This window comes from Hyla sarda, chromosome 10, assembly GCF_029499605.1.
Source record: "Hyla sarda isolate aHylSar1 chromosome 10, aHylSar1.hap1, whole genome shotgun sequence".
NCBI lineage: Eukaryota > Metazoa > Chordata > Amphibia > Anura > Hylidae > Hyla > Hyla sarda.
Genome location: NC_079198.1, coordinates 98,508,223 through 98,535,656, shown reverse-complemented (window position 1 = coordinate 98,535,656; position 27,434 = coordinate 98,508,223). Strand labels below are relative to the sequence as shown.

The following is a 27,434-nucleotide window of genomic DNA, read 5'->3' as shown; positions in this document are numbered from 1 at the left end:
CAAGCTTGGCCAAGTGAACCGACAAACCTCTTCTTAAGATGTAGGGACACCATAAGACTTTTATAAAAGAATGTATTTATTGAATCGGTATTAACATTGCCATAACTGTAGAAGATGCATAGATTGAAGTCACTCCCAGGTCCGGAAACCCAAAAGATCCCTGTAAGGAGACTAGCGATAGTTGGATGGCCCCATTACAGATTTTGCCCTTGAGCTTTAAAGGAAAACTGTCACATATTTTCTCCCGCATTATCCACCGGTATTGGTGGATAGTGCGGAAGAGGCTGATTAAAACGAGCCCTATCTTGGTCTGATCTGCGCCGCCGTTCGCCCGCACTTGTAGTTTTAATCTCTGTGTATATCCGGCTGTAACTGGCAAAGGCGGTGCTTCTGCGGGCTAACTGACACTGACGTCAGCGCCGCTCATGAATATTCATCCCTCCTGTTCTCCCTCTCTTCGCCGCTCCTAACCAGAGGGAGGGATGAATATTCATGAGCGGCGCTGACGTCAGTGTCAGTTAGCCCGCAGAAGCACCGCCTTTGCCAGTTACAGCCGGATATACACAGAGATTAAACTACAATTGCGGGCGAACGGCGGCGCAGATCAGACCAAGGTAGGGCTTGTTTTAAGCAGCGTCTCCCGCACTATCCACCAGTACATGTGGATAGTGTGGGAGAAAATATGTGACAGTTTTCCTTTAAGTTCAAAAGTCACTTTATTATAATAAATCAACAGATTTCACCTATATAATTGTAAGTCAGAGATAAGAATTGTAAATGAACATTAACCCAAGTGATGTATAATTATCCAACCTATTGATAAGATAAGAGAAGTAAATATGTAATATGTTTAGACTGGAGCAAGACAGCAACATTTGTGGCATAACAGCAAAACTTATCAAAGCTGCGTGACCAAAATAACTGCACGACTTTTGTGATTCTTGTGTTTTTACATAAGTGTATTACATGCAAGAATTTGCATCTGTATTACAGACCCAGGATCCAGCCTGATCACAGGTCTAATGACCTGTACGAACAGCTGTCAGTTTGGCTCATCAGAAACGCGATCAAGCTAATACTTGCATCCATAGTACAGATGCAAAAAATATAATACGCTCGTGTGAAATTGGCCTTTGACTGTGAAAAAAAAAAATAGCCAAATCGCAGACAAGTCAAGAGCAGGTTGCATTCGCATGCAACTTGCGTTGAGGTTAATGGAACAGCCAAATATGACTTGACGCTCGCATCTTTGTTGGATTTTTTGATCGCAGGTGCCAAGTCACCATTCCCTAACATTACGCGTAACAGCACACTAAGAAACTGTGATCTTTGTGTCGCGCGACCAAAGTTGTTGTGTAGCTCTAGCCTAATAGATCCTGGCTGTTGGAAAAACAGTGGACATATAAGTTGCACTGGATGTGAGATATATACCCCTAATAGGGTGAAATTAAGTAACAATCTTTTGTAGACAGGAAGTAACAATGCATGGTATTGCAATGAGTTAGCAGCTGTTATCTGGCTCAAGAATGACACCACCAGACACGGTCATGGAGGTGTCTCCCCATGATATTACATCTCCCTTAAGTCCTGTTACTTGACATTTACTTAGTGATGCAATCTCTTGGGCACTGAGTAGGTGACTCCACAAGTGGAGCTGACTTAACCTTCCAAAGAAGCTGTTATTAAACAGTCCCAAGAGATCAAATCGGTCTTTAGCAAGAAGGGCTATACCACCAGGTTTAATGTTATATCCTTTCTGGATAACTTGTTCTTTTCCATGAAGCCCGCTCACCCAGAGCTCACTGCGCCCGGAGGAAGACTCCCACCGTACACAGTAATGAACCCAGTCCTCTGATGTGTGATGTATGTTGAAGTCAACAGATATCCCTCCAATCCATAGATATATGCCGGACAGTATACCTAGGACAAGTTCATTGTCACTGTTTGTGGTGGAGTAAGAAAAGACTTTCTGATTGCCTTCATGCTTGGTTCTCACCCACACACACAGGGTGAACTGAGTCAACTCTAAAGGTTTAAGGAGATGAACTTCCACGTGAGCAGCTGGGTGAGTCCTGGAGAAAAAGAACAGAGGATAGTGTGGAACTGCAGGAGAACCTATTGGAGAAAGAACAAATAGAGATGTAGTTGGTCTTTAGAAATAGAACAAGTGTAAAATGCAAAAGGGAAAAAGCAACTGCTAAATAAAAGGTAACTTAATATATGTTAAAGGGTACCTTTCATCAAAAAAACTTTTGATATATCTTTTAATAACATGCTATTGGAAAGTTATTCTGCATACATTAATCTATAATATGCTTCTTTCTATTTAATTTTCCACTTTGAAAAAATGACCACTAGGGGTCTCCCTACCAGTCCTTTTTTTTTTTTTTTATAGATTTCAAAATCATGCTGGAGTCCTAAATCTCAGACAGCTGCTGGGACACAGACAAGCACAGCACTGCTCCCTGGCAGTGAGCAGTGCTGACTTTGTCTGTGTTCCGGCTGCAGTTTGAGATTTAGGACTTTATGAGTCTGAAATCTATAAAAAAAAAAGGACTGGTAGGGAGACCCCTAGTGGTCATTTTTCAAAGTAGAAAATTAAAAAGAAAGAAGCATATTTTTTAATAACATGCTATTGGAAAGTTATTCTGCATACATTAATCTATAATATATCAAAAGTTTTTTTTTGATGAAAGGCACCCTTTAAGTATATTCAATTACATTTGCCGTCTCCATTATTCCTTTCCTCCACTGCAAGGTGGAAGTTATAGGACATTTGTTTTCAGAGTACTCTGAGCAAGAAGTTGAATATATATATATATATATATATATATATATATATATATATATATATATACACACACAAGAGTATGGAAGAATCAGGTCCTCTACTCCACTCTGCCACATCTCTGCTTCCAGTGTAGCTTGTCTTCTATTCTTTTAATCCTTAGTATCATGAAATGACAATCTTTTTTTCACCCGAATTCTCTGTCCTACTTCCCAGCTTGCCTAGGATTAAGGATGAGCGAATCGAATCTGAGGAATCTGAATTTGTTACGAATTTCAGGAAAAATTTGATTTGCAACAAATGCGAATATCGGCACGATTCGATCGCGCAAATCGCTTCATTAAACTCAATTTAGTGTGTTCCAGGCTCCAGGGCATCTAAAATGGCAGATCCACATGTGAGGACATGGGGAAAGGAATCTTGGGCAGGCGGGAACAAGGGTATGCGGGATGACCCTGAATCACATGCAGCCTATCAGCAGCCAGTCACCCCTGTGATGTCACAGCCCTATATAATTGGCAGCCATATTGCGGCCAGTCACTTCAGCCTTTCATTGCAGAGAGATAGATAGGGACAGACAGCGCTGTGTGTTAGCCAGAAAAGCTTTTTTCCAGCAGCGATTAACCTCCTAGTCACATCAGGGTTCTGTTGCACAGAGGAACAGAGAGCAGTGTGTGTTGCACAGAAAAGCATTCTTACTGCGGCGATTCACCTCCCAGTCACTACAGCGTTCTATTGCAGAGAGGGACAGAGAGCAGTGTGTTGCACAGAGGAACAGCAGCTATTCAGCTCAAGCACAAATCCTGCCTAGAAGCACAGATAGGGAAGGGAGTCAGAATGAGAGAAAAAGTGCAATTTTGGGTGTAGTACACAGCGACTGTGTGCTGCAGCACTGGTGTGTACTGCTGGTGTTGTACATAAATACTTTTTTAAGCGTACCGGAGCGCATTGTCCTCCCCTTCTAAGTGCATACCACATACATCTAAGTGGTGTACTATTTTGTTCCTGTTAAAGTCTCAAGGGCCTAGATACTGTGACAGGCCAGGTGTTGTACACAAATACTTTTTTAAGCGTAGTGGAGCGTATTGTCCTTCCCTCATAAGTGCATACCACATACGTACATCTAAGTGGTGTACTATTTTGTTCCTGTTAACCTCCTAAGGATGCATGGCGTACCTGTACGCAGGCCAGATACTGTGACAGGACAGGTGTTGTAAATAAAAACTTTTTTACGCGTACTGGAATGTATTGTCCTTCCCTCATAGGTGCATACCACATACGTACATCTAAGTGGTGTACTATTTTGTTCCTGTTAACCTCTTAAGGGTGCAGGGTGTACCTGTACGCCCTGCGCCCGGTTCCAGTATATAACGCGGGGTCACGCCGTGATCCCGCGTCATACCGAGTCAGTCCCGGCGGCTAATGAAAGCCGGGATCATGGGCTAATAGCGTGCGGCACGTGCGTAGCGTTCAAAGTTGATCGCCGTGTCTAAAATTAAAGTAAAAGCTTCCCTGCAGCTCAGCCGGGCTGATCGGGACCATTACTGTGAACTTGCGATGTCCTGATCAGCTACAATGCGAACGGAGGTCCCCTTACCTGCCTCCGTCGCGTCCGATCGGCGATTGATTGCACCAAGCCTGAAATCCTGGCTTGAGCAATCGACTGCCAATAACACTGATCTTTGCCGGCACGGCAATGATCTCTGTATGAGATCGGTATGTTCAGTGTAATAGCCACTAGGGGGAGCTATAACACTGCAAAAAAAAAGTCTGAAAAAGTTAATAAAGATCATTTAACCCCTTCCCTAATAAAAGTAAGAATCTCCCCTCTTTTCCCATCTAAAAAAAAGCCTGTGTGAATAAAAATAAACATATGTGTTTAAACATATGTAGAAATGTCCGAAGTATAAAAATATATACCATTAATTAAACCGCACAGCCCATGGCGTGAAAAATTGTAAAGTACAAATACCCTATTTTTGGTCACTTTTTATATCAAAGCAATCAAAAAGTCCAATCAATATAACAATGGTACCGATAAAAAAGCAAAAAATTAGCCCTATACATGCCCGTATGTAGAAAAATAAAAAAGTTATAGGGGTCAGAAAATGACAATTTTAAACGTACACATTTTCCTGCATGTAGTTATGATTTTTGTTTAAGTAATTCAAAATCAAATCTATAAAAGTAGGGTATCATTTTAACCGTATGGAACTACAGAATAAAGATAAGATGTGATTTTTACCGAAAAATGCACTGCGTAGAAATAGAAGCCCCCAAAAGTTACATAATGGCATATTTTCTTAAATTTTGTCGCACAATGAATTTTTTTCCCACTTCACTGTGGATATATTGGTAAAATGACTACTGTCACTGCAAAGTAGAATTGGTGATGCAAACAATATCCAAAATCCATAATATGGAATTTTAGGTGCAAAATTTAAAGCGTTATAATTTTTAGAAGGTGATGAGGAAAAAATGTAAATGCAAAAATGGAAAAATCCTGCATCCTTACGGAGTTAAAGTCTCAAGGGCCTAGATGCTGTGAAAGGCCAGGCAAAAGTACACACAGGCTGGTGTTGTACACAAATATTTTTTTAAGCGTACTGTAGCGCATTGTCCTCCCCTCATATACACACTAAGTATGTCATGCAGAGAAGTGCCGGGACGTGCACAGAGGAGTGGCAGAGACCTAAATTCATCAGGCAGAAGTCCCAGCAGACTAGGGGCAAGTGGCAGCAGAAGTCGCAGCAAGGGGCCTTAGCTCCAGGTATCAGCTAGCGGTCGTGTCTCAACCAGCAACCCATCTGCCGTCATCGATTGGTTAACACGGTCATCCACTTCATCACAAGTAACATCTGACACCCCCAGTCAACAGTGGGTGGTTTCCTAAGACACAACCCTCAGTTGGCATAGCCCGGGAGCAGTCCCTATCCTCCCATTGCCTCTGTCCTATGCTGTTCCCTCCCCCACAGAAGTAACTTATGCTGTGGGTTCAGCTCCACTATTTAGTGAGGACGATCTAGAGGACAGTCAGCAGCTACTGCCCAGCCAAGAAGTGGAGGTGACATCCGCGAGCAAGTAGTGATGAGGAGAGTGGCATGGGAGGTGGTGTTGCGAGCGTTCAGGCTCCTGAAGCAGACACTGTTGAGGAACCTGAGGGGGGACATCGGTGACGTGCAGACACAACTCAATGACGATGATGAAGCCGATTGCACTTGGGAACCGGGTGCTGAAGAGGCTTCATCATAATAACGAGAAGAGGGTTGCAGGTTGCCTGTGAGGCAGCAGCTGAGCCAGCAAGGTGGTAGCATGGTTGGCAGTCAGCATGGTGGTAGAAGTGGAAAGTCTTGAGCCAAACATGCCCGGGGTAGACCACCTGCTTCACGGCAACCTACCTTCCCGGAAGGTAATGAAACAGGGGTCCCTGGAGTGGGCGGCAGTAGCAGTACCAGTCCTGCACAATTTTGTGGAACAGAAGGTGGGCCAGTCCTTGAGCCTGTCTGTGTGTACCAAAGTGCACGGCAGTGCCGATATGTGGAGCTGTAACTACGGTCAGGGACAATACATGTCCTTTACGGCACACTGTGTGAATGTGGTTCCTGCACAGCCCCAACAGCAACTTGAACAGGTCACGCCGCTTCTGCCTCCACGCTCTCAGACCGTTGGTCCTGTGACAGTGTGCGACTCCGCCTCCTCATCCTCCACCGTGTCCTCAGCCTCCACTGCACGGAAGAGTCTCAGTGCCCCTCCAGCATACCATGTGTGCAGGGCATGGCGGTGTCACGCTGTTCTTCACATGGTTTGCCTTGGGAATGGAATCACACAGGGGAGGAACTGCTAAATGTCATTCATAAAGAAATGGAATCATGGCTTACTCCACGAAAACTGGAAATAGGAACCATGGTGAACGACAATGGGAAGAACATCTTGTCTGTGCTGCGACAAGGAAGCCTGAGCCATGCGCTCTGCATGGCAAATGTGTTCAATCCGATTTTTTGATGATCCAAGCGGATAGGGGGACTCCCCTGTGTAACTTCAATGTCAACCAGTGGTAGCTCATAAGTGACACCTGTCGTTTGCTCTGGCCTTTTGAGGAAGCCACATTGAACAACGTCATTCCACTGCTTCATCTACTACAACACATGTTGAAAACGATGGCTGGTCAGGGCACTGGAGATGTGGCGCCTACATCTTTCGACCACATGAGCCCTGTGGGGGCTGAACTTGAGGAGAAGGAGGGAGGGGCACAGTGGAGCACAGTTTAGGTTTCACGAAATGGGTGTTTTTTCTAGTCATCTGACAGGAGAGGAGGTGCAGGAGCAGCTAGAAGAGCTAGAGGGTTATGAGGAAGGCGAGACACAGGACCAGACACACCGTGGCAGTATGCAATGGAGATGGAGGCAGGGAGTCCCTCCGAGTCCCTTGCACGATGCATGTTCACTTGCTTGTGTAGTAACCGCAGATTTGTCACCATTCATCAGTGGGATGACTTCTGGCTCTCCACCTTATTGGACGCTCGCTACCGGCACAAAATGGGGGCCTTTTTCACACCCGCTGAGAAAGAGGACAAACTGACTTACTACAGAGACATCCTACGTAGTCAGTCGGCTGATGCCTATCTGCGCCATCGTCCATCCTCTCACAGGTCTGACTTGGGGGGCCCTCTGTGCTCACCTTCCACTGTTATAACTGCTGGGGAGGGGTGGCAGGAGAAGTACCACCTCCGTCAGCAGCAGCCTACAGTCGCTGATGAGTAGCTTTCTTCACCCGCATAGTGAAGCAACTAATCAGCAGCAGATAGAACAGGATCAGGACCAGAACCAGCAGGTGATGGCATACCTTGACATGCCCATGCCAACACACCTTGAAGATCTGCTGGACTTCTGGGCAGCAAAACTTGATTTGTGGCCGCAACTAGCAGAGTTAGCTCTGGAAAAGCTGTCCTGCCCGGCCAGTAGTGTGCCATCAGAGTAGGTGTTTAGTGCGGCGGGGGGCCATAGTAACCTCAAGAACTCATCTGTCCATGGAAAATGTGGAGAGACTGACCTTTTTGAAGATGAATCAGGCATGGATCAGCCAGGATTTCCACCCACCAATGCCTGATGCATAAGAGTAGATTGACCATGGTGCCACATCAACACTTCACAAATATGGATTGTGCAAAACATGTTTAAGGTGCTACTCCCCAGTTACAGACATTCCTCGCCATCAGACCACAAGTAAGTATTGAGGATATGCATTAGCTAAAACTTAACATTTCCTAGGATAAAATATATGTACTCAAATTTTTTTTTAAATCAAACGAAAGGAAAGGTGTGCAAAAAACACCATATGCCACCTACACCACCAAGTATTGATGAGAGGCAAAGACCTCTAAAAGGTGGAAGGGAACAACGTATGGTCCATTGTAATTGGTGGGGGTAAAAACTTCCCCTGTAAGGCCCTACTCTAGCATTATTAATTCCCTTCTTTGCAAGTGTTACTCACCTTAAAAAGGGCAGCCCCACACAGGGTAGCAATACCCGAAACATGTAGGCTATACGCTCAGTGTATTTGATTTTATGCCCCAATAAACCCCAAGAAGCATTGTTGTTGCAAATCGTGTGCTGGACGTCTTGTTTCTATTTGCTGTATCCGGTGGGTGACGCCAACCGCCATTCCGAGCACACGTGCAGCGGTGGGAAGTCGGGAGCTGTCTACATTTACAATTGTAATTGGTGGGGGTAAAAACTTCCCCTTTAAGCTTTAAGGCCCTACTTCCCTTCTTTGCAAGTGTTGCTCACCCTAAAAATGGCAGCCCCACACAGGAACCTCTCTCTATTCCCCCCTACAAACACTGCCATTTCCCTGGTTTTTTTTGGTGGAAATAGAGTTTCCTGTATGGGGCCCCCTTTTTAGGGTGAGTAACACTTGCCAAGAAGGGAATTAATAGGGCGAGAGTAGGGCCTTACAGGGAAAGTTTTTACCCCCACCTAATACAATGGACAATACGTTGTTCCCTTCCACCTTTTCAAGGAAAGTGTTACTCGTCTTGAAAATGGTGGCCCCACACAGGAACCAATCCCTATTTCCACCTAAAAACCCTGGGAAATGGTAGTGTTTGTAGGTGGATATAGGGAGAGGTTACTGTGTGGGGCCGCCCATTTTAGGGTGAGAAGCACTTGCCAAGAATGGAATTAATAATGAGAGAGTAGGGCCTTACAGGGGAAGTGTTTACCCCCCACCGGTTACAATGGACCATACGTTGTTCCCTTTCACCTTTTAGAGGTCTTTGCATCACATGAATACTTGGTGGTGTAGGTGGCACATGGTGTTTTTTGCACACCTTTCCTTTTGTTTGATTGAAAAAAAATCAACCACTATGTGGTCTCCTCATGCTGCCGCCAACTCCAGGCTGTGTCATTCAGCCACTATATGGTCTCATGCTTCCGCCACCTCCAGGCTGTGTCATTCAGCCACTATATGGTCTCCTCATGCTGCCTCAAACTCCAGGCTGTGTCATTCAGCCACTATATGCTGCCGCCAACTCCAGGCTGTGTCATTCAGCCACTATATGTTCTCCTCATGCTGCTGCCACCTCCACGCTATGTCATTCAGCCACTATATGGTCTCCTCATGCTTCCGCCACCTCCATGCTGTGTCATTCAGCCACTATATGGTCTCCTCATACTGATGCCACCTCCAGGCTCTGTCATTATGCCGCTCTGTGACAGTGATTCTAATAATGATGTCTCAGATCTGCATGTCATACTGAATAACAGTATTATTTCACGAGCCCAGCACACACCCTATGCATGTTACAGCAAGGCAAAGTGTTGTACACCCCTATTGAGGCTCTCTGTAGGCCAGAAATAGCCAATTTTAATAGGAATTCGCTGCAAATAAATTCCGGACCGAACCAAATTTTTTTTAGAATGTTTGGTCGAATCGAATTTTCAAAAATTCCCTCATCTCTACCTAGGATCTTCTATCTCTCCTTGGTATAATTTCCCACCCAAGTGGTATCACTACCCCCTCCTCCCTCTCATCTGCCTCAGGGATCATTTGACTTTTCTATTTCAGGTTTAAAGGGGTACTCCGCTGCCCCATCGTTTGGAGCATTTTGTTCCGGATGCTTGGAGTGGGCGGCGAGGTCCTGACGTCACGACCACGCCCCTCATGAGGTCACACCATGCCCCCTCAATGCAAGTCTATGAGAGGGGGTGTGATGACCACCATGCCTCCTCCCATAGACTTGCATTGAGGAGGCGTGGTGTGACGTCCCGAGCCCCGCCGCCGGAACCTTGCATTGTATGCGAGCGCTTTGTGCTGCACAGAGGTTGTGGGGTCCCAGCTGCGGGATCCCCATGATCAGACATCTTATCCCCAATTCTTTGCATAGGGGCAGAGTACCCCTTTAAATTCTTGTAGGTATCATCACTTCCTTGCCCCAACCAAGTATTGTTCACCCCCCCCCCCCCCCCCCAGGTCTCGCTTCCTCATATCACAGATAGCCTTTACTATCATCTCTTAACAGCTCAACTTTTAGCTATGCCACTACATGATAACCTATCGTCTTTCACACATAGGCCCTTATTTACTAAGAGTGGAGTGTAGGTTTCTTTGTGGGTTTTAATTCCCACCAGTTTCCACTTTCCCTACATTTTGTTTTTTTTACACATGCTCTGACCTGTAGGGGTTTCCTCAGCTGAAATCCACCAAATTTTCTGTGGAAACTTTAGTAAATATGTTGGGAACACGCCCTTTTCTGTGACCACGCCCCCTTTTCCCGCCAGCCACGCCCCTTTTTGGGGGTTTTCTTAGCAAAATGGAGAGTTAGTTGGGTTTTTTCATTTCAGGTGCAAATTCTGGCGCAGACAGAATTTCAGGCACAATGCGCCCGAAAATGGCACACGGCCCGACAAAACATGTCAGGTTTGCAATAGTAAATGAGGGCCACAATTTCCAAATAAACAAAGCTATTTTTTGTTTTTGCTGTTTATGTTGTTAAGGGTACATTCCCACACGGCGTATTTGCTGCGTATTTGCTGCTGCGTATTTTATTTTCTCTGTTGAAGTCAATGGGTAGGAAAATACGCAGCATCAAATACGCAGCAAATACGCCGTGTGGGAATGTACCCTAAAAGTGGAAAAATCACCATCAGATAGTATATGCTGTGGGTTTTTTTACTCACCTGCACGACCTCTTGAGGGTTCTACCCTCCTTTTCACATCTAAAAGGTCAGTCTCGATTTGGGTCAGTTTAGAGGTGATCTCTTGCTGGCAGAATTCTAGTAGGAAACACAATTCAACATCATCCTCCATTACTGATAACATGCTTTAGTCATAGTTACATAGTACTATATAAGGGGGCCATTACAACTAGAAAGTATAAGTATTGATGTGCATATAATTAAAGGTGTACTCTGGTGGGAAAAAAACATGTTTTCAAATCAACTGGTGCCAGAAAGCTAAAGAGATTTGTAAATGACTTCCATTTAAAAATCTTAACCCTTCCAGTACTTATCAGCTGCTGTATACTACAGATATACTACAGAGAAACTTGTGAAGTTCTTTCCAATCTGACCACAGTGCTCTCTGCACCTCTGTCATTGTCAGGAACTGTGCAGAGTAGGAGAGGTTCTCTATAGGCATATGCTTCTAATCTGGACAGTTCCTGACATGGACAGAGATGTCAACAGAGAGCACTGTGGTAAGACTGAAAAAAAACCTACACATTTTTCTCTGTAGTATACAGCAGCTGATAAGTACTGGAAGGATTAAGATTTTGAAATTGAAGTCATTTACAAATCTGTTTAACTTTATGGCACCAGTTGATTTGAAAACATTTGTTTTCCGCTTGTTTCCACCAGAGATCCCCTTTAAAGGGAGAAAGAACAAAGCTCACATACCTTTTGACAATTTTACTTTGAAAGAAGACTGTACCACATGATCATTCAGTGGCTGCGCATGGCGGTAATCATTACGCAGAGTATTATTGTGCCAATCCAGCAACGTCCCCTCCAGCAATTTGATCTGCAGAGGTTATATTTAAAGGAACAAATGTGACAAAAGAACTAATCAGACCAAATAAAACACTAGAAATTATAATGTAACATTCATGCTGACAATTATTATACAGCTTTGAGCCAGACCTAGTTGTTAAAAAGTGTACCCGTCACTTTAAAATAAACTTGTCCTAGAGACAAGACAAAAGTTTTAATCAGTTAGTGTCTTCAGACCGATCACTAGAATGGGTGGGAAGAAAAGCGTGCGCTGAACGAGACAATCCCATAGACTTACACTGTAAATTTGTCTCCTTAGCGAACTCTTTTCCTGGCTTATTCTAGTGAACGGTTGGGGTCTGTATACTCAGACCCTAACAAGAAAACTTTTGACATGTCTCTACAACATGTCAAAAGTTTTCTTAAGTGACAGTGCCCATTTAAAGGAAAAAGGTCACCCATGCACCCACACTAAACCCAATACACTGTGTTATAGTGCGGGTGAACGGGAGGCCGATGCGGGGTCCCTGACTCCTATACGTACCTGCAGTCCGGCGCCCGGTCCCTGTGAATATCCTCTTCTGTCTTCCCTGAATTGCACGCTGGAGGTGGGCCCGACAGCTGGATCTGAATATTCATGGGTGCTGGTCACATGAGCGCTCAGTAGGAGAAGGCGCACACGTGACCAGTGCCCATGAATATTCAAATCCAGCGGGCCCGCCTCCAGCGCACAACTCACAAAAGAAAGAATCGATCTTCAGAGGGACCGGGCGCCGGACTGCAGGTACGTATAGGAGTCAGGGACCCTGCATCGGTCTCCCGTTCACCGGCACTATAACCCGATGTATTGGGTTTAGTGTGGGTGAACGGGTGACCGTATTCCTTTAACTACCAAAGTCATTATATGGGTGAATTTCCATGTGGCAGATTTGTTGCAGAAATTTCTCTGACAATCCTGTTTATTTGAATGGAGTTATCAGAAATACATGTGATTATATGGAACTCATTTTTAATTGCTGCAACAAATCTTCCGTCTGTGACTATACCGAGGGGTCTTCATTTGAAACTGGTGACATCCCTGTCATACTGCATATTAACAATTTCCCATTGAATTCTTCATATATACCCAATATAATGGACTCCTTATGTTATTATATGAAATATGCTTCTTAACCCCTTAGTGGCCAGGCCAATTTGGGCCTTACTGCCCAAAATTTTTATCACATTTTTTTCGTCCCATTATAAGATTTTTTTTTCAGCAACATAGCTGCATGAGGGCTTGTTTTTTGTGAGACAAGTTCTGCAGTCACCATTTTGAAGTTCACATTCCAAGACCAATAACTTAAAAATGTTTTACTTGACGAAGCTGGGTGGGGGCTTGTTTTTTTTTTTTTTTTGTAAAATAAGTTATAGTTTTCTTTTGTAGGGCATTATATTCTGCATGTAAGCATTATGCTGACAGGCAATATATACAGCCATGCCTCTATAACCAGTGTATTTCGGCACGTATCTGGGTTACTTGGAACCTAATGTGTTGCCGGGCTGCCATTGCTGACCCCTATAGATCTCTAACACGTCGCAGGCATGATTTGACTGCGGCATGCATAGCATTAAACTGCCAAGATTTGAGGTTTCTCTAAGACAAAGATTGAAGTGATTCGCCCACAGCAACCAATCACAGCTCAGATTTAATATTTTAATGAGCGCTGGTAAAATGAAAGCTGAGCTGTGATTGGTTGCTGTGGGCTGATCTCTACAGTCTTTGAGAAATCTGGTCTGTTGTACTCCACTGCCCCAGCATTCGGAACATTCCGAACGCTGGATGCGAGCTGTGGGGGTCTTGATGTCACAGCCACGCCCCTCATGATGTCAGGCCATGCCCCTCAATGCAAGTCTATGGGAGGGGTGTGGTGGCTGCTCCTCCTCCTCCCATAGACGTGCATTGAAGGGGCGTGGCGTGACGTCACGGGGACCGGCACAACACCCGCAACCCGCACCCAGCGTTTGGAACAAAATGCAGGGACAGTGGAGTACCCCTTTAAATACACTGTAAAAAAAAAGACAAAGCTTTTCTGCAACAGAACAGGATGCTGTGGATATGAATGTGAAATTTTGGAGCAAATTCCAATACCCAAATTCTTCAACAGTGTTAATCTACCTTAATGCACATGTGATAGCCTGGGGAGTGTAGCTGTGCGGTTATTAAAGGGTGCTTGTTAACCCTTGCTATTCATGACGCCAGGGTGAGGGCTCCTCAGTAATGCTTGTCCTACCGCCACCCTTCCCAAGAGCGATAAGGAGGTAGATAATAATAGAATGTCCACAACCGGAGAGTTTTCTGAAACAGGTATAACTTTTACTGAAGCTTTTCTGCAAGCTTCAATAACGGAACAGTCTCTATGGATACAACTGCTTTCTTTGGAGATTGACAAAGGTTGGGACTTTAGCAAGTTAGAATCTTTAAGGTAGTATGTCCTGTTCCACTGGATTTAGGGGATTAGTTGCGGTTCAGTAGTCACGCTAGCTTTAGCGGGGGGTAGGTAAAAACTCACGGTTTTAGTTCAGCTGAGGCCGGTAGGTTTTTGAGGCCTAGTGTGTCTTTGCAAGTTGTGCAGATCCGTCCTACTAGTCCGGCATCCACGAGAGCAGCAACCCAAGAGAGCGATAATTGGCTACAGCTCCCTTATATGGGCAGGGGCTGGACTAGTGCTAATTGGTCCATACTTGTGTCAATCACCATTACAAAGGATTATGGGTAACACGTGACCCAAGGACCTGCAAAGGTCCTCCAACATACCATAGAGGTTATTAACATGGTCACATGACCAAAGGTCCTGTAACGCTAAACAAGGTAAGTACTATACATTACATTAGATATATACTATTATTAACCCCTTCCCGACCTATGACATACCTATACGTCATGGGTGGCAAGGTGTTCCCGACCCATGACATACAGGTACGTCATGGACATTACTGCCGCTACTCGCGGTATCCCGCAGCGCCCGGAAAGATGGTGGCTATCACTGATAGCCAGCCATCTTACCGTGCGACCACGGGGGGTTTCGTCCCCCACCCCCCCCAGCGATCGCTGCTATCAGCTGGTCAAATCTGACTAGCTGATAGCAGCGTTTCGCTATCAGAATACTTAGCAGCGCGGTGTGTGAGTTCCGATCACGGGGATCGGGACACACACACCGCTCTGCTAAGTGTCCCTGACCCGTCCCCCGGCGTCACTTACCCGTCCGAGCGGTGTCCCGAGCGGTCCCGGCGTCCTCCGTGCGGTCCCGGCGTCCTCCGTGCGGTCCCGGCTGCGCTGCGTCCCGGAGGTGAGTTTCCGGCAGCAGTGCGGCATCTTCATTGGCAGCAGTGAGATCGCCGTAAAGCGATCTCACTGCTGCCTCTGAGAGTTTCAAAACTGCAACTCCCAGCATGCGCAGACAGCCTTTGGCTTTCTGGGCATGCTGGGAGTTGTAGTTTTGCAACATCTGGAGGTCCACAGTTTGGAGACCACTGTATAATGGTCTCCAATCTGTGCTCTTCCAGATGTTGCAAAACTACAACTCCCAGCATGCTCAGTCTGTCCAGGCATGCTGGGAGTTGTAGTTCTCTAACATCTGGAAGAGCACAGATTGGAGACCATTATACAGTGGTCTCCAAACTGTGGACCTCCAGATGTTGCAAAACTACAACTCCCAGCATGCCCAGACTGCCCAAGCATGCTGGAAGTTGCAGTTCGGCAACATCTGATCCTTCAGATATTGCCGAACTACAACTTCCAGCATGCCTTGGCAGTCTGGGCATGCTGGGAGTTGTAGTTTTGCAACAACTGGAGGCACACTAGTTGGGAAACATTGTCCGTTTCCTACCTCAGTGCCTCCAGCTGTTGCAATTGTTGCAAAACTATAACTCCCAGCATGCACTGACAGACCATGCATGCTGGGAGTTGTAGTTTTGCAACAGCTGGAGGCACACTGGTTTGGAAACACTAAGTTTGGTTGCAAAACACTTGAAAGTTTATTACTTAACTTAGTGTTTCCAAACCAGTGTTCCTCCAGCTGTTGCAAAACTACAACTCCCAGCATGCACGGACAGCCAAAGGGCATGCTCGGAGTTTGCAACAGCTGGATGTTTGCCCCCTCCCCCCAATGTGAATGTACAGGGTACACTCACATGGGCGGAGGTTTACAGTGAGTGCTGCAAGTTTGAGATGGCGCAAATTTTGCGCTGCAGCTCAAACTTCCAGCGGCAAACTTGCTGTGAACCTCTGCCCATGTGACTGTACCCTAAAAACACTACACTACACTGACACTAACCTAAAATAAAAAGTAAAAAACACTACATATACACATACCCCTACACAGCCCCCCTCCCCCCAAAAAATGAAAAACGTCTGGTACGCTACTGTTTCCAAAACGGAGCCTCCAGCTGTTGCAAAATAATAACTCCCAGTATTGCCGGATAGCCATTGACTGTCCAGGCATGCTGGTAGTTTTGCAACAGCTGGAGGCACCCTGTTTGGGAATCACTGGCGTAGAATACCCCTATGTCCACCCCTATGCAAATCCCTAATTCAGGCCTCAAATGCGCATGGCGCTCTCTCACTTTGGAGCCCTGTCGTATTTCAGGGCAACAGTTTTGGGACACATATGGGGTATCGCCGTACTCGGGAGAAATTGCCTTACAAATTTTGGGGGGCTTTTTCTTCTTTAACCCCTTATGAAAAGGTGAAGTTGGGGTCTACACCAGCATGTTAGTGTAAAAAAAAAAATTTTTTACACTGACATGCTGGTGTTGCCCTATACTTTTCATTTTCACAAGAGGTAAAAGGGAAAAAAGACCCTCTAAATTTGTAACGCAATTTCTCCTGAGTACGGAGATACCCCATATGTGGGCGCAAAGTGCTCTGGGGGCGCACAACAAGGCCCAGAAGGGAGAGTGCACCATGTACATTTGAGGCGATTTGCACAGGGGTGGCTGATTGTTACAGCAGTTCTGACAAACGCAAAACAATAAATATCCACATGTGACCCCATTTTGGAAACTACACCCCTCACGGAATGTAATAAGGGGTGCAGTGAGCATTTACACCCCACTGGTGTATGACAGATTTTTGGAACAGTGGTCTGTGAAAATGAAAAATAAAATTTTTGATTTGCACAGTCCACTGTTTCAAATATCTGTCAAACGCCAGTGGGGTGTAAATGCTCACTGCACCCCTTATTAAATTCCATGAGGGGTATAGTTTCCAAAATGGGGTCACATGTGGGGGGGGTCCACTATTCTGGCACCAAAGGGGCTTCCTAAATGGGACATGCCCCCCAAAAACCCTTTCAGAAAAACGTACTCTCCAAAATCCCATTGTCGCTCCTTCCCTTCTGAGCCCTCTACTGCGCCCGCCGAACACTTTACATACGCATATGAGGTATTTCCTTACTCAAGAGAAATTGGGTTACCAATTTTAGGGTGATTTCTCTCCTTTTACCCCTTGTAAAAATTCAAAAATTGGGTCTACAAGAAAATGCGAGTGTAAAAAATGAAGATTTAGAATTTTCTCCTTCACTTTGCTGCTATTCCTGTGAAACACCTAAAGGGTTAAAACACTTATTGAATGTCATTTTGAATACTTTGGGGGGTGCAGTTTTTATAATGGGGTCATTTATGGGGTATTTCTAATATGAAGATCCTTAAAATCCACTTCCAACCTGAACTGGGCCCTGAAAATTTACGATTTTGAAAATCTTGAGAAAAATTGGAAAATTGCTGCGGAACTTTGAAGCCCTCTGGTGTCTTCCAAAAGTAAAAACTTGTCAATTTTTTTTATGCAAACACAAAGTAGACATATTGTATATGTGAATCAATATGTAATTTATTTGGAATATCCATTTTCCTTTCAAGCAGAGACTTTCAAAGTTAGAAAAATGCTAAATTTTCAAAATTTTCATGAAATTTTTAGATTTTTTACCAAGAAAGGATGCAAATATCAGTGAAATTTTATCGATAACATAAAGTAGAATATGTCACGAAAAAACAATCTCGGAATCAGAATGATAAGTAAAAGCATCCCAGAGTTATTAATGTTTAAAGTGACAGTGGTCAGATTTTCAAAAAATGCCCAGGTCATGAAGGTGAAAATGGGCTGGGTCATGAAGGGGTTAAATATATACATGTATCAACACTAGAGAATTATACTTAAGGAGAGGCGTCTAGGGGCTGTCCCACCTGAGGGACCCTACCGGAGCGTAGTTACTCTGACTTTGGGGACCTCCACACTAGGTACGGTATGCAATACGGCACCGAGACACCACACACACACACACAAGACGCTGACTGGACATTGTCAAACTGTGTAGGAAATATTTACAAGGTGCAAGGTACTACCTAGTGGTCATTTATTCATGCATTTCCACGAGGAATAACAGAGGGAGATTTCTCAGAAAATATGTAGCAAAGCTGTATTTATAAGGAGTGCAAATACTTGCTGACACAGACATGTCAGGTCCTCTTTAAAACTTTTGCATGCACTGCAGATCGACTTTTATACAAAATAAATTCAGCTTGTCATGGCAGGTTCTCGTTCTGTTTACGGGCGGAAACGGACAGATGTTTACCACACTTGAAGCATAATCCCTCTTGTGTGGCAGCAGGAAAGCATGCCGCGTTCTACCCATCTGTCACCGACACCGTGATCATCACATGTCAGTAACATCTTTGTTGCTGGTAAACAACAGTGATCTATATTGTATATATGCAGATACTGATGATAGTAAACACATAAAATAGTGATTATCGATCTGATAAAGATTTCACATGGACTTCCTCACGGATTCCTCCTCTAAACCTGCTGAAATCTGCCTGGAGTTCAAGTGCTGTTGATATCAATGGGAAATCTGACGAAGATTTCATTCCTGCTTCAAACATTGAAGTAGATTCATGTAAAAGGATGTGGACAAGCCGATACATCACTTTATGTGATCATAGGGAAATCACATGACTGCAACTATATTGTATTATATATTATAATATCACAACAGATTATTGTATGAATGTATTTATGGAGATATCAGAGAAGTAATTTCTCCTATAAATTGGTAAACCATTGGTCCTACCCTGTCTTATACTCTCCTCTCCAGGCCTACATTTTATTATAAAACAAATCACATGTGTATTATTCTAGGAATTAGTCTAAGGGTAGGGTCACACATAACAGGTCCGCAGGGTATTTTACACTGCAGATCCGCCGGTGAGCCGACTCATTGTGTACCTCCAGCTGCTGCCCCCCCCGGCCTGCTCGCAGTGGTAATCCGCCGCCACAAGCTGCCACAGGGGGCCTGCGAGTCACCAAGTCCACTCAGACGTTGCGGAGCAGCCGTGATGTCTGAGTACACTGCACATGCGTATTGCATTCTGACATCGCGGCTGCTCTTCGATGTCTAAGTGCACTTGTCGACTCGCAGGCCCCCTGTGTGACTGCTCGTAGCTGCGGATTGCAGCTGCGAGCAGGCCTGGGGCGGGGGGAGGTGGGGAAGGGGGTGTCAACAGCTTGGGGCACAAAATGGGTCAGGTCACGTAAAATATGCTGCGGATCCATTAGGTGTGACCATACCCTAAAGGAGAACTCACCTTCCCTATTGTATATCTGATACATACATGGTGCCTGTGACTGGTGAGATGCTTTACCTGATTTTGGGAGAGGATGATATGAGAATCGAATACAGTCCACAGCACGTTCTCTGTACAGGGGGGAGTAGTAAGGGAGCCCTGGTAACGATAATATTTATCCAGGTCTTCAGGCAACATAGCCAATGGGTTAATTGTCCTTATTTCAGTTTCTTGACCTGAAATGAGAAAAGCTAAGGAGATTGTGTAAAAATGAAATGAAAAGAAAACTTTGCTTCGCTGGTCCTCCACTGGTCTCTGTACACCCAGCGTGACCCCTGCAGCCTGGGATTCATAGGATGACACCTTCTTGCTGGAGGCTAAGATTAAAGGGGTACTCCGGCTCTAGACATCTTATCCCCTAAGGATAGGGCATAAGATGTCTGATTGCGGGGGTCCAGCCGCTGGGAACCTCCTTGATCTCGGCTGCGGCACCCCAATCATCACCCCAGCGAACTTCACTTTGTCTTTGACTGGCGATGCGGATCGGAGGCTCGTGGCATCAAGGTCACACCCTGCTCATGATGTCATGGCCATGCCCCCTCAATGCAAGTCTGGACCTAACACAAATGGTTCCCAGTTCTTTGTCTGCACTGCTAAAACTGAATGGCTAGACGGAAAGCACGTGGTGTTCGGCAAAGTCGTTGAAGGCTATGAAGTTGTAAAATTTGTTAAGCGCCGGACAGCCCCCTGCGCACACAAACGCAACCTCAGAGACTTCTTGATCACTTAAAAAAATATATATTCTGGGACATGATTTTTTTTGCGCTTATGCCATTCTCCCTGCATAATCAGGAACACCATATTTTAATAGTTTGGACAATTAAGCATGCGTTGATACCAAATATGTATTTTTTTTTCCCCACAGTGTTTTATTTGAAAAATGGGAAAAGGGGAGTGATTTAAACTTTTATAAGGGGGGGGGGGGGGGGATTTTTTAAAATATTTTTTAAAAACATTATTTTACTTCTTTTTACTTTTTTACTGTTTGGTTTTTACACATTACGGCAGATGGCCTGCATAGATCAATGTTATGCTATTGCATTACATTGATCTATGTTTTCGTAATGCAGCCTTTAGCAATCCAATTTTATTTTTGCATTTTTTGTTTTTTCCTCCTCACATTCTAAAAATCATAACTCTTTTATACTTCCATCCACAGACCCATACCAATTTTCCTCTGTAATGACATCACTTATATTACCATAAAATGTATGGCACTACCAAACAAATATAATATGTGTAAGGAAATTGAAAAGAAAAACGCAATTTAGCAAATTTTTTCCAGTTTTCTTTCTATAGAAATTTAGAAAAGTTTGACACTTGCCAGTAATATCTGAGGAATCTATATTTACAGAATAAATGTATTTTTGGTAATTTTCTGTTAGAACGCTTTCATTTGCTGATGAATAATGTGTGAGGATTTGGTCAGGTGTCTAGGGTATCATTACCTGCATAACGGATCTTGGCTAGCTTGGAAATCACTTCACTGTAATATGTGTTTTCAAAGTTGCCATCCTGAAAACAATAAAGAATAAAAAGACAAATGAACACTAAAAAGGATCACATAAGGCACTGCTTACACTTATGTCATGTGACAGTTACAACGGAAACCATAATGCAATGCCAAATCCATCAATGCCAGAGGCTGGGTAGACAACAGTGGGATCTGTTAGGTTCCATCTTGGTTTTCATTCTTTTGATGGGAAGAATGAGCTCTATTTGTTCCATCAAATCTGATTATAAACTAGCACACATATGGGGAAATTTATCAAAACCTGTGCAAAGGAAAAGTTGCCCAATTGCTCATAGCAACCGATTAGATGGCTTCTTTCATTTTGCACTTCTTTCATTGGCCTTTTTGGATAGGGGATAAGATGTCTGATCGCGGGGGTCCCGCTGCTGGGGACCCCCATGATCTCGGCTGTGGCACCCCAGACATCCACTGCGTGGAGCGAACTTCGGTCCGTGCTGGATGACTGGCGATGCGGGGTGGAGGCTTGTGACATCACGACCATGCCCCCTCAATGCAAGTCTATGGGAGGGGGCTGTCACTCTAAACTAAAGTTGGGTGCAGCAGGGAGATCCCCAGTGGCGGGACACCCGCGATCAGACATGTTATCCCCTATCCTTTGGATAGGGGATAAGATGTCTAGGGGTGGAGTACCCCTCTAAGCTTATTAAGGGGGGCCCTGGGTGTCGACTCCTCACCAATCACACACTAATTCCCTATACTATAATTAGTCCATCAATGTTTACTTCTGGAAAATCCAATAAAGTTAAAGCATATGATAGAGTGGAAAATGCGGAGTAGACTGATATATATACTGCTCTAAAACAACACAATGTAACTTCTGTAAAATCACACTGTCCACTCAGGAAGCAAAACTGAATGACAATCAATTTCACATGCTGTTTTGTAAATGGAACAGACAACAGGTGGAAATTATAGGCAACTCGCAAGACACCCCCAATAAAGGAGTGGTTCTGCAGGTGGTGACAACAGACCACTTCTCAGTTCCTATGCTTTCTGGCTGATGTTTTGTCACTTTTGAATGCTGGCAGTGCTTTCACTCTAGTGGTAGCATTAGACGGAGTCTACAACCCACACAAGTGGCTTAGGTAATGCAGCTCCTCCAGGATGACACATCAATGCGTCCATCCCTCAGGAGACCATCCGCCCCCTCATCAGGAGCATGCCCAGGCATTGTAGGGAGGTCATAGGGGCACGTGGAGGCCACACACTCTACTGAGACTCATTTTGACCTGTTTTAAGGAGATTACATCACAGTTGGATCAGCCTGTAGTGTGGTTTTCCACTTTGATTTTTAATGTGCCTTCATATCGAGACCTCCATGGGTTGATAAATCTGATTTCCATTGATAATTTTTGTGTGATTTTGTTGTCAGAACATTCAACTATGTAAAGACAAAAGTATTTCATACGATTAGTTCATTCATTCAGTTCTAGGATGTGTTATCTTAGTGTTCCCTTTATTTTTTTGAGCAGTGTAGTTTTTTTGCAAAATTTCCAAGATAATTTGGTTATTTATTCATGTAAATCTCTGCTCATTCTATCATAATGGTCAAGTGGGACTGTCCTACTCAGTGATTGACGACTGTCTGTGTATAAGTGTCAATATAGTGAGATCTGTTCAGCACGAAGTAGGACCGCCCACAACTATTAGCCCAAAACCAATAGAAATTTACATAAAAAATTACAAGTTATGCTAGAACTTCTCTAACAAAAGATGTATCAATCTGTCTAGCTCCTCCTGCTCTATAACATGATGCCTGCAGATTAGACTGTTACGCCGAGCGCTCCGGGTCCCTGCTCCTCCCCGGAGCGCTCGCGGCGTTCCTCTCTCTGCAGCGCCCCAGTCAGACCCGCTGACCGGGAGCGCTGCACTGACACTGCCGGCGGGGATGCGATTCGCATAGCGGGACGTGCCCGCTCGCGAATCGCATCCCAAGTCACTTACCAGACTCGTTCCCCGTTTGTGCTGTCCCGGCGCGCGCGGCCCCGCTCCCTAGGGTGCAGGCGCCGGCTCTTTAAGATTTAAAGGGCCAGTGCACCAATGATTGGTGCCTGGCCCAATCTGTCTGATTAGCCTCCACCTGCTCCCTGTCTATATAACCTCACTTCCCCTGCCCTTCCTGGCCGGATCTTGTTGCCTTTGTGCCTTGAGAAAGCTATTACTGTGTTTGCTATTACTGTGTTTGCCATTACTGTGTTCCTGACCTCCTGCTATTGCTATTGACTACGAACCTTGCCGCCTGCCCCGACCTTCTGCTACGTCTGACCTTGCCTCTGCCTAGTCCTTCTGTCCCACGCCTTCTCAGCAGTCAGCGAGGTTGAGCCGTTGCCGGTGGATACGACCTGGTTGCTACCGCCGCGGCAAGACCATCCCGTTTTGCGGCGGGCTCTGGTGAAAACCAGTAGCAACCTAGAACCGGTCCACTGACATGGTCCACGCCAATGGTCCACGCTTTAAAAAAGGCCTATCCAGTAACATTAAAGATGTGCTGGCCGAACGAGAAATTCCTGCCAACCTGCATGAACTTATCCATTTGGCCACCCGCATTGACATGGGTTTTTCTAAAAGACACCAGGAGCTCCGCCAGGAAAAAGACCTTGATCTCTGGGCACCTCTCTCACAGTATCCTTTGCAATCTACCCCTGTGCCTCCCGCCGAGGAGGCTATGCAAGTGGATCGGTCTCGCCTGACCCATGAAGAGAGGACTCGCCGTAGGGATAAAAATTTATGTCTGTACTGCGCTAGTACCGAACATTTCTTGGTGGATTGCCCTATTCGTCCTCCACGTCTGGGAAACGCACGCACGCACCCAGCTCACGTGGGTGTGGCGTCTCTTGGTACGAAGTCTGCTTCTCCATGTCTCTCTGTGCCCGTGCGGATTTCCCCTTCTGCCAACTCCTCCTTCTCAGCCATGGCCATCTTGGACTCTGGTTCTTCTGGAAATTTTATTCTGGCCTCTTTGGTTAATAGGTTCTGCATCCCGGTGACCCGTCTCGTCAAGCCGCTCTACATTTCTTTGGTCAACGGAGTGAAGTTGGACTGCACTGTGCGTTACCGCACAGAGCCCTTGCTTATGAGCATTGGACTGCATCACGAGAAAATTGAATTTTTTGTCCTGCCCAACTGCACCTCTGAAGTCCTCCTTGGTCTGCCATGGCTCCAGCATCATTCTCCCACCCTTGACTGGACCACCGGGGAGATCAAGAATTGGGGTCCTGCTTGCCACAACAAATGCCTCACGTCTGCTCCCAGTCCCGTCTGTCGCGCCTCAATGTCTCCTCCTGTGCCTCCTCATAGCCCCCGTCCTGGTAACACTCTGCCCCCTGCCAAGCTTCACCCTCTGCCCCCCCTCCCCATTCCCACTCCTTCTGAACTGCCTTCCGTTGATGAGCATACCCAGGACTTCACTGTCCTCCAGAAGGAGACTCTACAATCGCTCCCAATGTCCTCGTCCCATGTGGAGCGACATCCGGACAAAAAGAGGGGGAGACCTAAGGGGGGGGGGGGTACTGTTACGCCGAGCGCTCCGGGTCCCTGCTCCCCCCCGGAGCGCTCGCGGCGTTCCTCTCTCTGCAGTGCCCCGGTCAGACCCGCTGACCGGGAGCGCTGCACTGACACTGCCGGCGGGGATGCGATTCGCATAGCGGGACGCGCCCGCTCGCGAATCGCATCCCAAGTCACTTACCAGACTCGTTCCCCGTTTGGGCGCACGCGCCGGCTCTTTAAGATTTAAAGGGCCAGTGCACCAATGATTGGTGCCTGGCCCAATCTGTCTGATTAGCCTCCACCTGCTCCCTGTCTATATAACCTCACTTCCCCTGCACTTCCTGGCCGGATCTTGTTGCCTTTGTGCCTTAAGAAAGCTATTACTGTGTTTGCCATTACTGTGTTCCTGACCTCCTGCTATTGCTATTGACTACGAACCTTGCCGCCTGCCCCAACCTTCTGCTACGTCTGACCTTGCCTCTGCCTAGTCCTTCTGTCCCACGCCTTCTCAGCAGTCAGCGAGGTTGAGCCGTTGCCGGTGGATATGACCTGGTTGCTACCGCCGCGGCAAGACCATCCCGCTTTGCGGCGGGCTTTGGTGAAAACCAGTAGCAACCTAGAACCGGTCCACCGACACGGTCCACGCCAATCCCTCTCTGAGACAGAGGCTCCACCTCCAGCCTGCCGAATCCTGACAACATGTTTTTAATTCAAAAGTTCATAAAAGTGCATAAGGGAGATTGACAGACACTTTGCGGGCTCTCCATCCTGATTAGAGGGACTTTAGTCATTACTCATGGTCTAGACTGGACTACTGTTTTGTGACTGACTCCTTAATGTACAGGGTGGACAGCATCTCCATAGAACACTTAGTTATTTCCGACCATGCCCCTTTACTACTTCACCTGACCGACAACTATACCACGTGGCTCCGATTTCTTCTGGAGGTTCACCTCTAGCCTAGCTAAGGATGAACAATTCCAGGCTCTCCTAAAGGGTTGGTGGTGGGAATTCTCTAATGATAATGCAGCCCATGTGGATGACCCCCAACTTTTTTGGGATACGGCCAAGGCTGTCTTGAGGGGACGTATTCTGGCCTACACCAATTCTCTGAAAAAAAAGATCTCCTCACAACTCAAGGTACTGGGCACAACTCTCTAGTAGGCTTACACAAAGTTAATTGCGGATTCGAATGAGCAATCAAGAAGGGAGTGGGTGGCCGCCAAGTCCTCCTATGATGGTTGGCTGGAAAGACGTGATAATTTAAAGAGGTCTCACTTTGAGGCCTCCCTAATTCGGTTCGGCAATAAACCTGTGCGCTTGTTAGCGAGATTAGTCAAAGGAGCATTCCCACCTTGAAATATCCCGGCTCTGAAGTATTCCAAGAATGTGTTATACAGGAATCCCAAGTGGATTACTGAAATCCTCTCACACTAGTTCCGTGATCTTTATGAAGATTCCCCAGAAGTGAGGGAGGATACCGGGCCATCAAAGTCCTGCCCAAACCTGGGAAAGACCTTTTAACACTGCGGGGGCTACAGGCCCATATCTCTGATCAACGTAGATCTTAAATTATACTCTAAAATCTTAGCCGATAGATTGGCAACCATTATGCCACGGTTGATTTCCCTGGTTCAGGTGGGACTTATAAAAGGAAGATCTGCGGTATCCCATATTAGGATGGTCCTGTCGGTTCTGGACTACATCCATCTGCACCCAGACTACCATCCCACAGCGGCAATGTTATCCATCGACGCTGAAAAAGCCTTTGACCATGTTCTCTGGGGGTGGTTATGGGAGGAACTGTGTACGATGGGCTCTGGGGGCCCCTTTTTGACATATCTAAAAACTTTTTATTCCTCACCTGTGGCCCATCTTCACACTCCTGGCTTCCTCTCTGACCCCTTCCCCTTTCCTCCCATGGAAAGGTATCCGCCAAGGCTGTCCCCTTTCCCCCCTCCTTTTTAACTTGGCAATTGAACCGTTGTCCAGATGACTGTTAGAAACTAGAGACACGGAGGGAATTAGGGTTAGGGGCCACGAAGTCTCTCATGTGTTATTCGCAGATGACTCACTCCTTTTCCTAGCTAACCCCAGGAGAGACTTGGCCCGAGTTTTTGACTGCCTAAATGAGTTCAGACAAGTTTTGGGTTTCAAGCTGAATGTCTCTAAAAGCGTTCTCCTTGATCTCACCCCTACCGCTACCACTCTTTCTGAAAGGAATCTTCCGATGCCAATTACTGTCACTCTGGTCTCCTTTAAATATCTGGGTATTTGGATAGGACGAACACCATCTTACTTTTACTCCCTTAATTTCACTTCTTTGCTGCACAAGACTGCTGATAAGCTTCGGCGCTGGACCTCTCTACCTCTACTCTTGCTAGCCAGATGTCCTCTGGTCAAGATGTTGAACTTCTTGAAGCTACTATATTCCATGCAGACAACCCTGGTCCTTCTAAAATGGTCTGACATTCAGCTGCTTAATTCAGCTTTCTCTAAATTTCTTTGGGCTAACAAACGGCTGCACATTGCTCTCAGCAAACTTTTGCTACCAAAGAATAAGGGCAGGGTAGGTTTCCCTGATGTTCGACATTATAACCTCTCTTGTCTTTATAGGCATTGTATAGATTGGCTAAGGGAGTAGTCGGGGTATTCCAATATAACTTTAGAGTCCCCATATAGTCTCACCATGGTCCCCCGCAGGAATCTTGCACACTAAATTTGCATCCCTGCCTATCACAGTTCGCAGGAGTTTCCCGCTTAGGGATACCATAGTTTTATGTAAGCAATGTCAGGGGCTAATGCAATGGCCTTTCTCCCTCTTCAAACACATGCCCTTATGGTCCCATCCCCAGTTCCCGTTAGGGAAAGACAGCAGATTGTTTATACAGTGGCGGGGGATTATGCAAGTCTGTCTGAGCAGCCGTACCTTTTCTTTATGGAGCTGAGAGAACGGTATGGCCTGCATGGAGGTCAT

The 27,434-nt window shown here is 45.8% G+C and overlaps 1 protein-coding gene across 1 annotated transcript; it reads right to left on the bottom strand.

Annotated features, from left to right (window-relative positions):
- Positions 1-683: 683 nt before the first annotated feature.
- On the bottom strand, positions 684-27,434 carry LOC130293225 (uncharacterized). The gene is made up of 6 exons (XM_056541728.1): positions 27,387-27,434; positions 20,886-20,952; positions 19,456-19,613; positions 11,683-11,806; positions 10,966-11,061; positions 684-2,115 (listed from the first exon to the last, which is right to left on the bottom strand). Exons 1-6 carry the CDS (start codon positions 27,432-27,434, stop codon positions 1,502-1,504), a joined length of 1,107 nt encoding a protein of 368 aa, XP_056397703.1. The 3' UTR covers positions 684-1,501.

Bases quoted from the DNA above. Each gene is read 5' to 3' on its own strand.
- LOC130293225 (XM_056541728.1), bottom strand. From the start codon at position 27,434: ATGACCTCCATGCAGGCCATACCGTTCTCTCAGCTCCATAAAGAAAAG. The intron at 20,953-27,386 runs GTACGGCTGCTC...TATTGTTTTCAG, and splicing joins CTCAGCTCCATAAAGAAAAG to GATGGCAACTTTGAAAACAC. The intron at 19,614-20,885 runs GTAATGATACCC...TTCTCATTTCAG, and splicing joins AGCCAAGATCCGTTATGCAG to GTCAAGAAACTGAAATAAGG.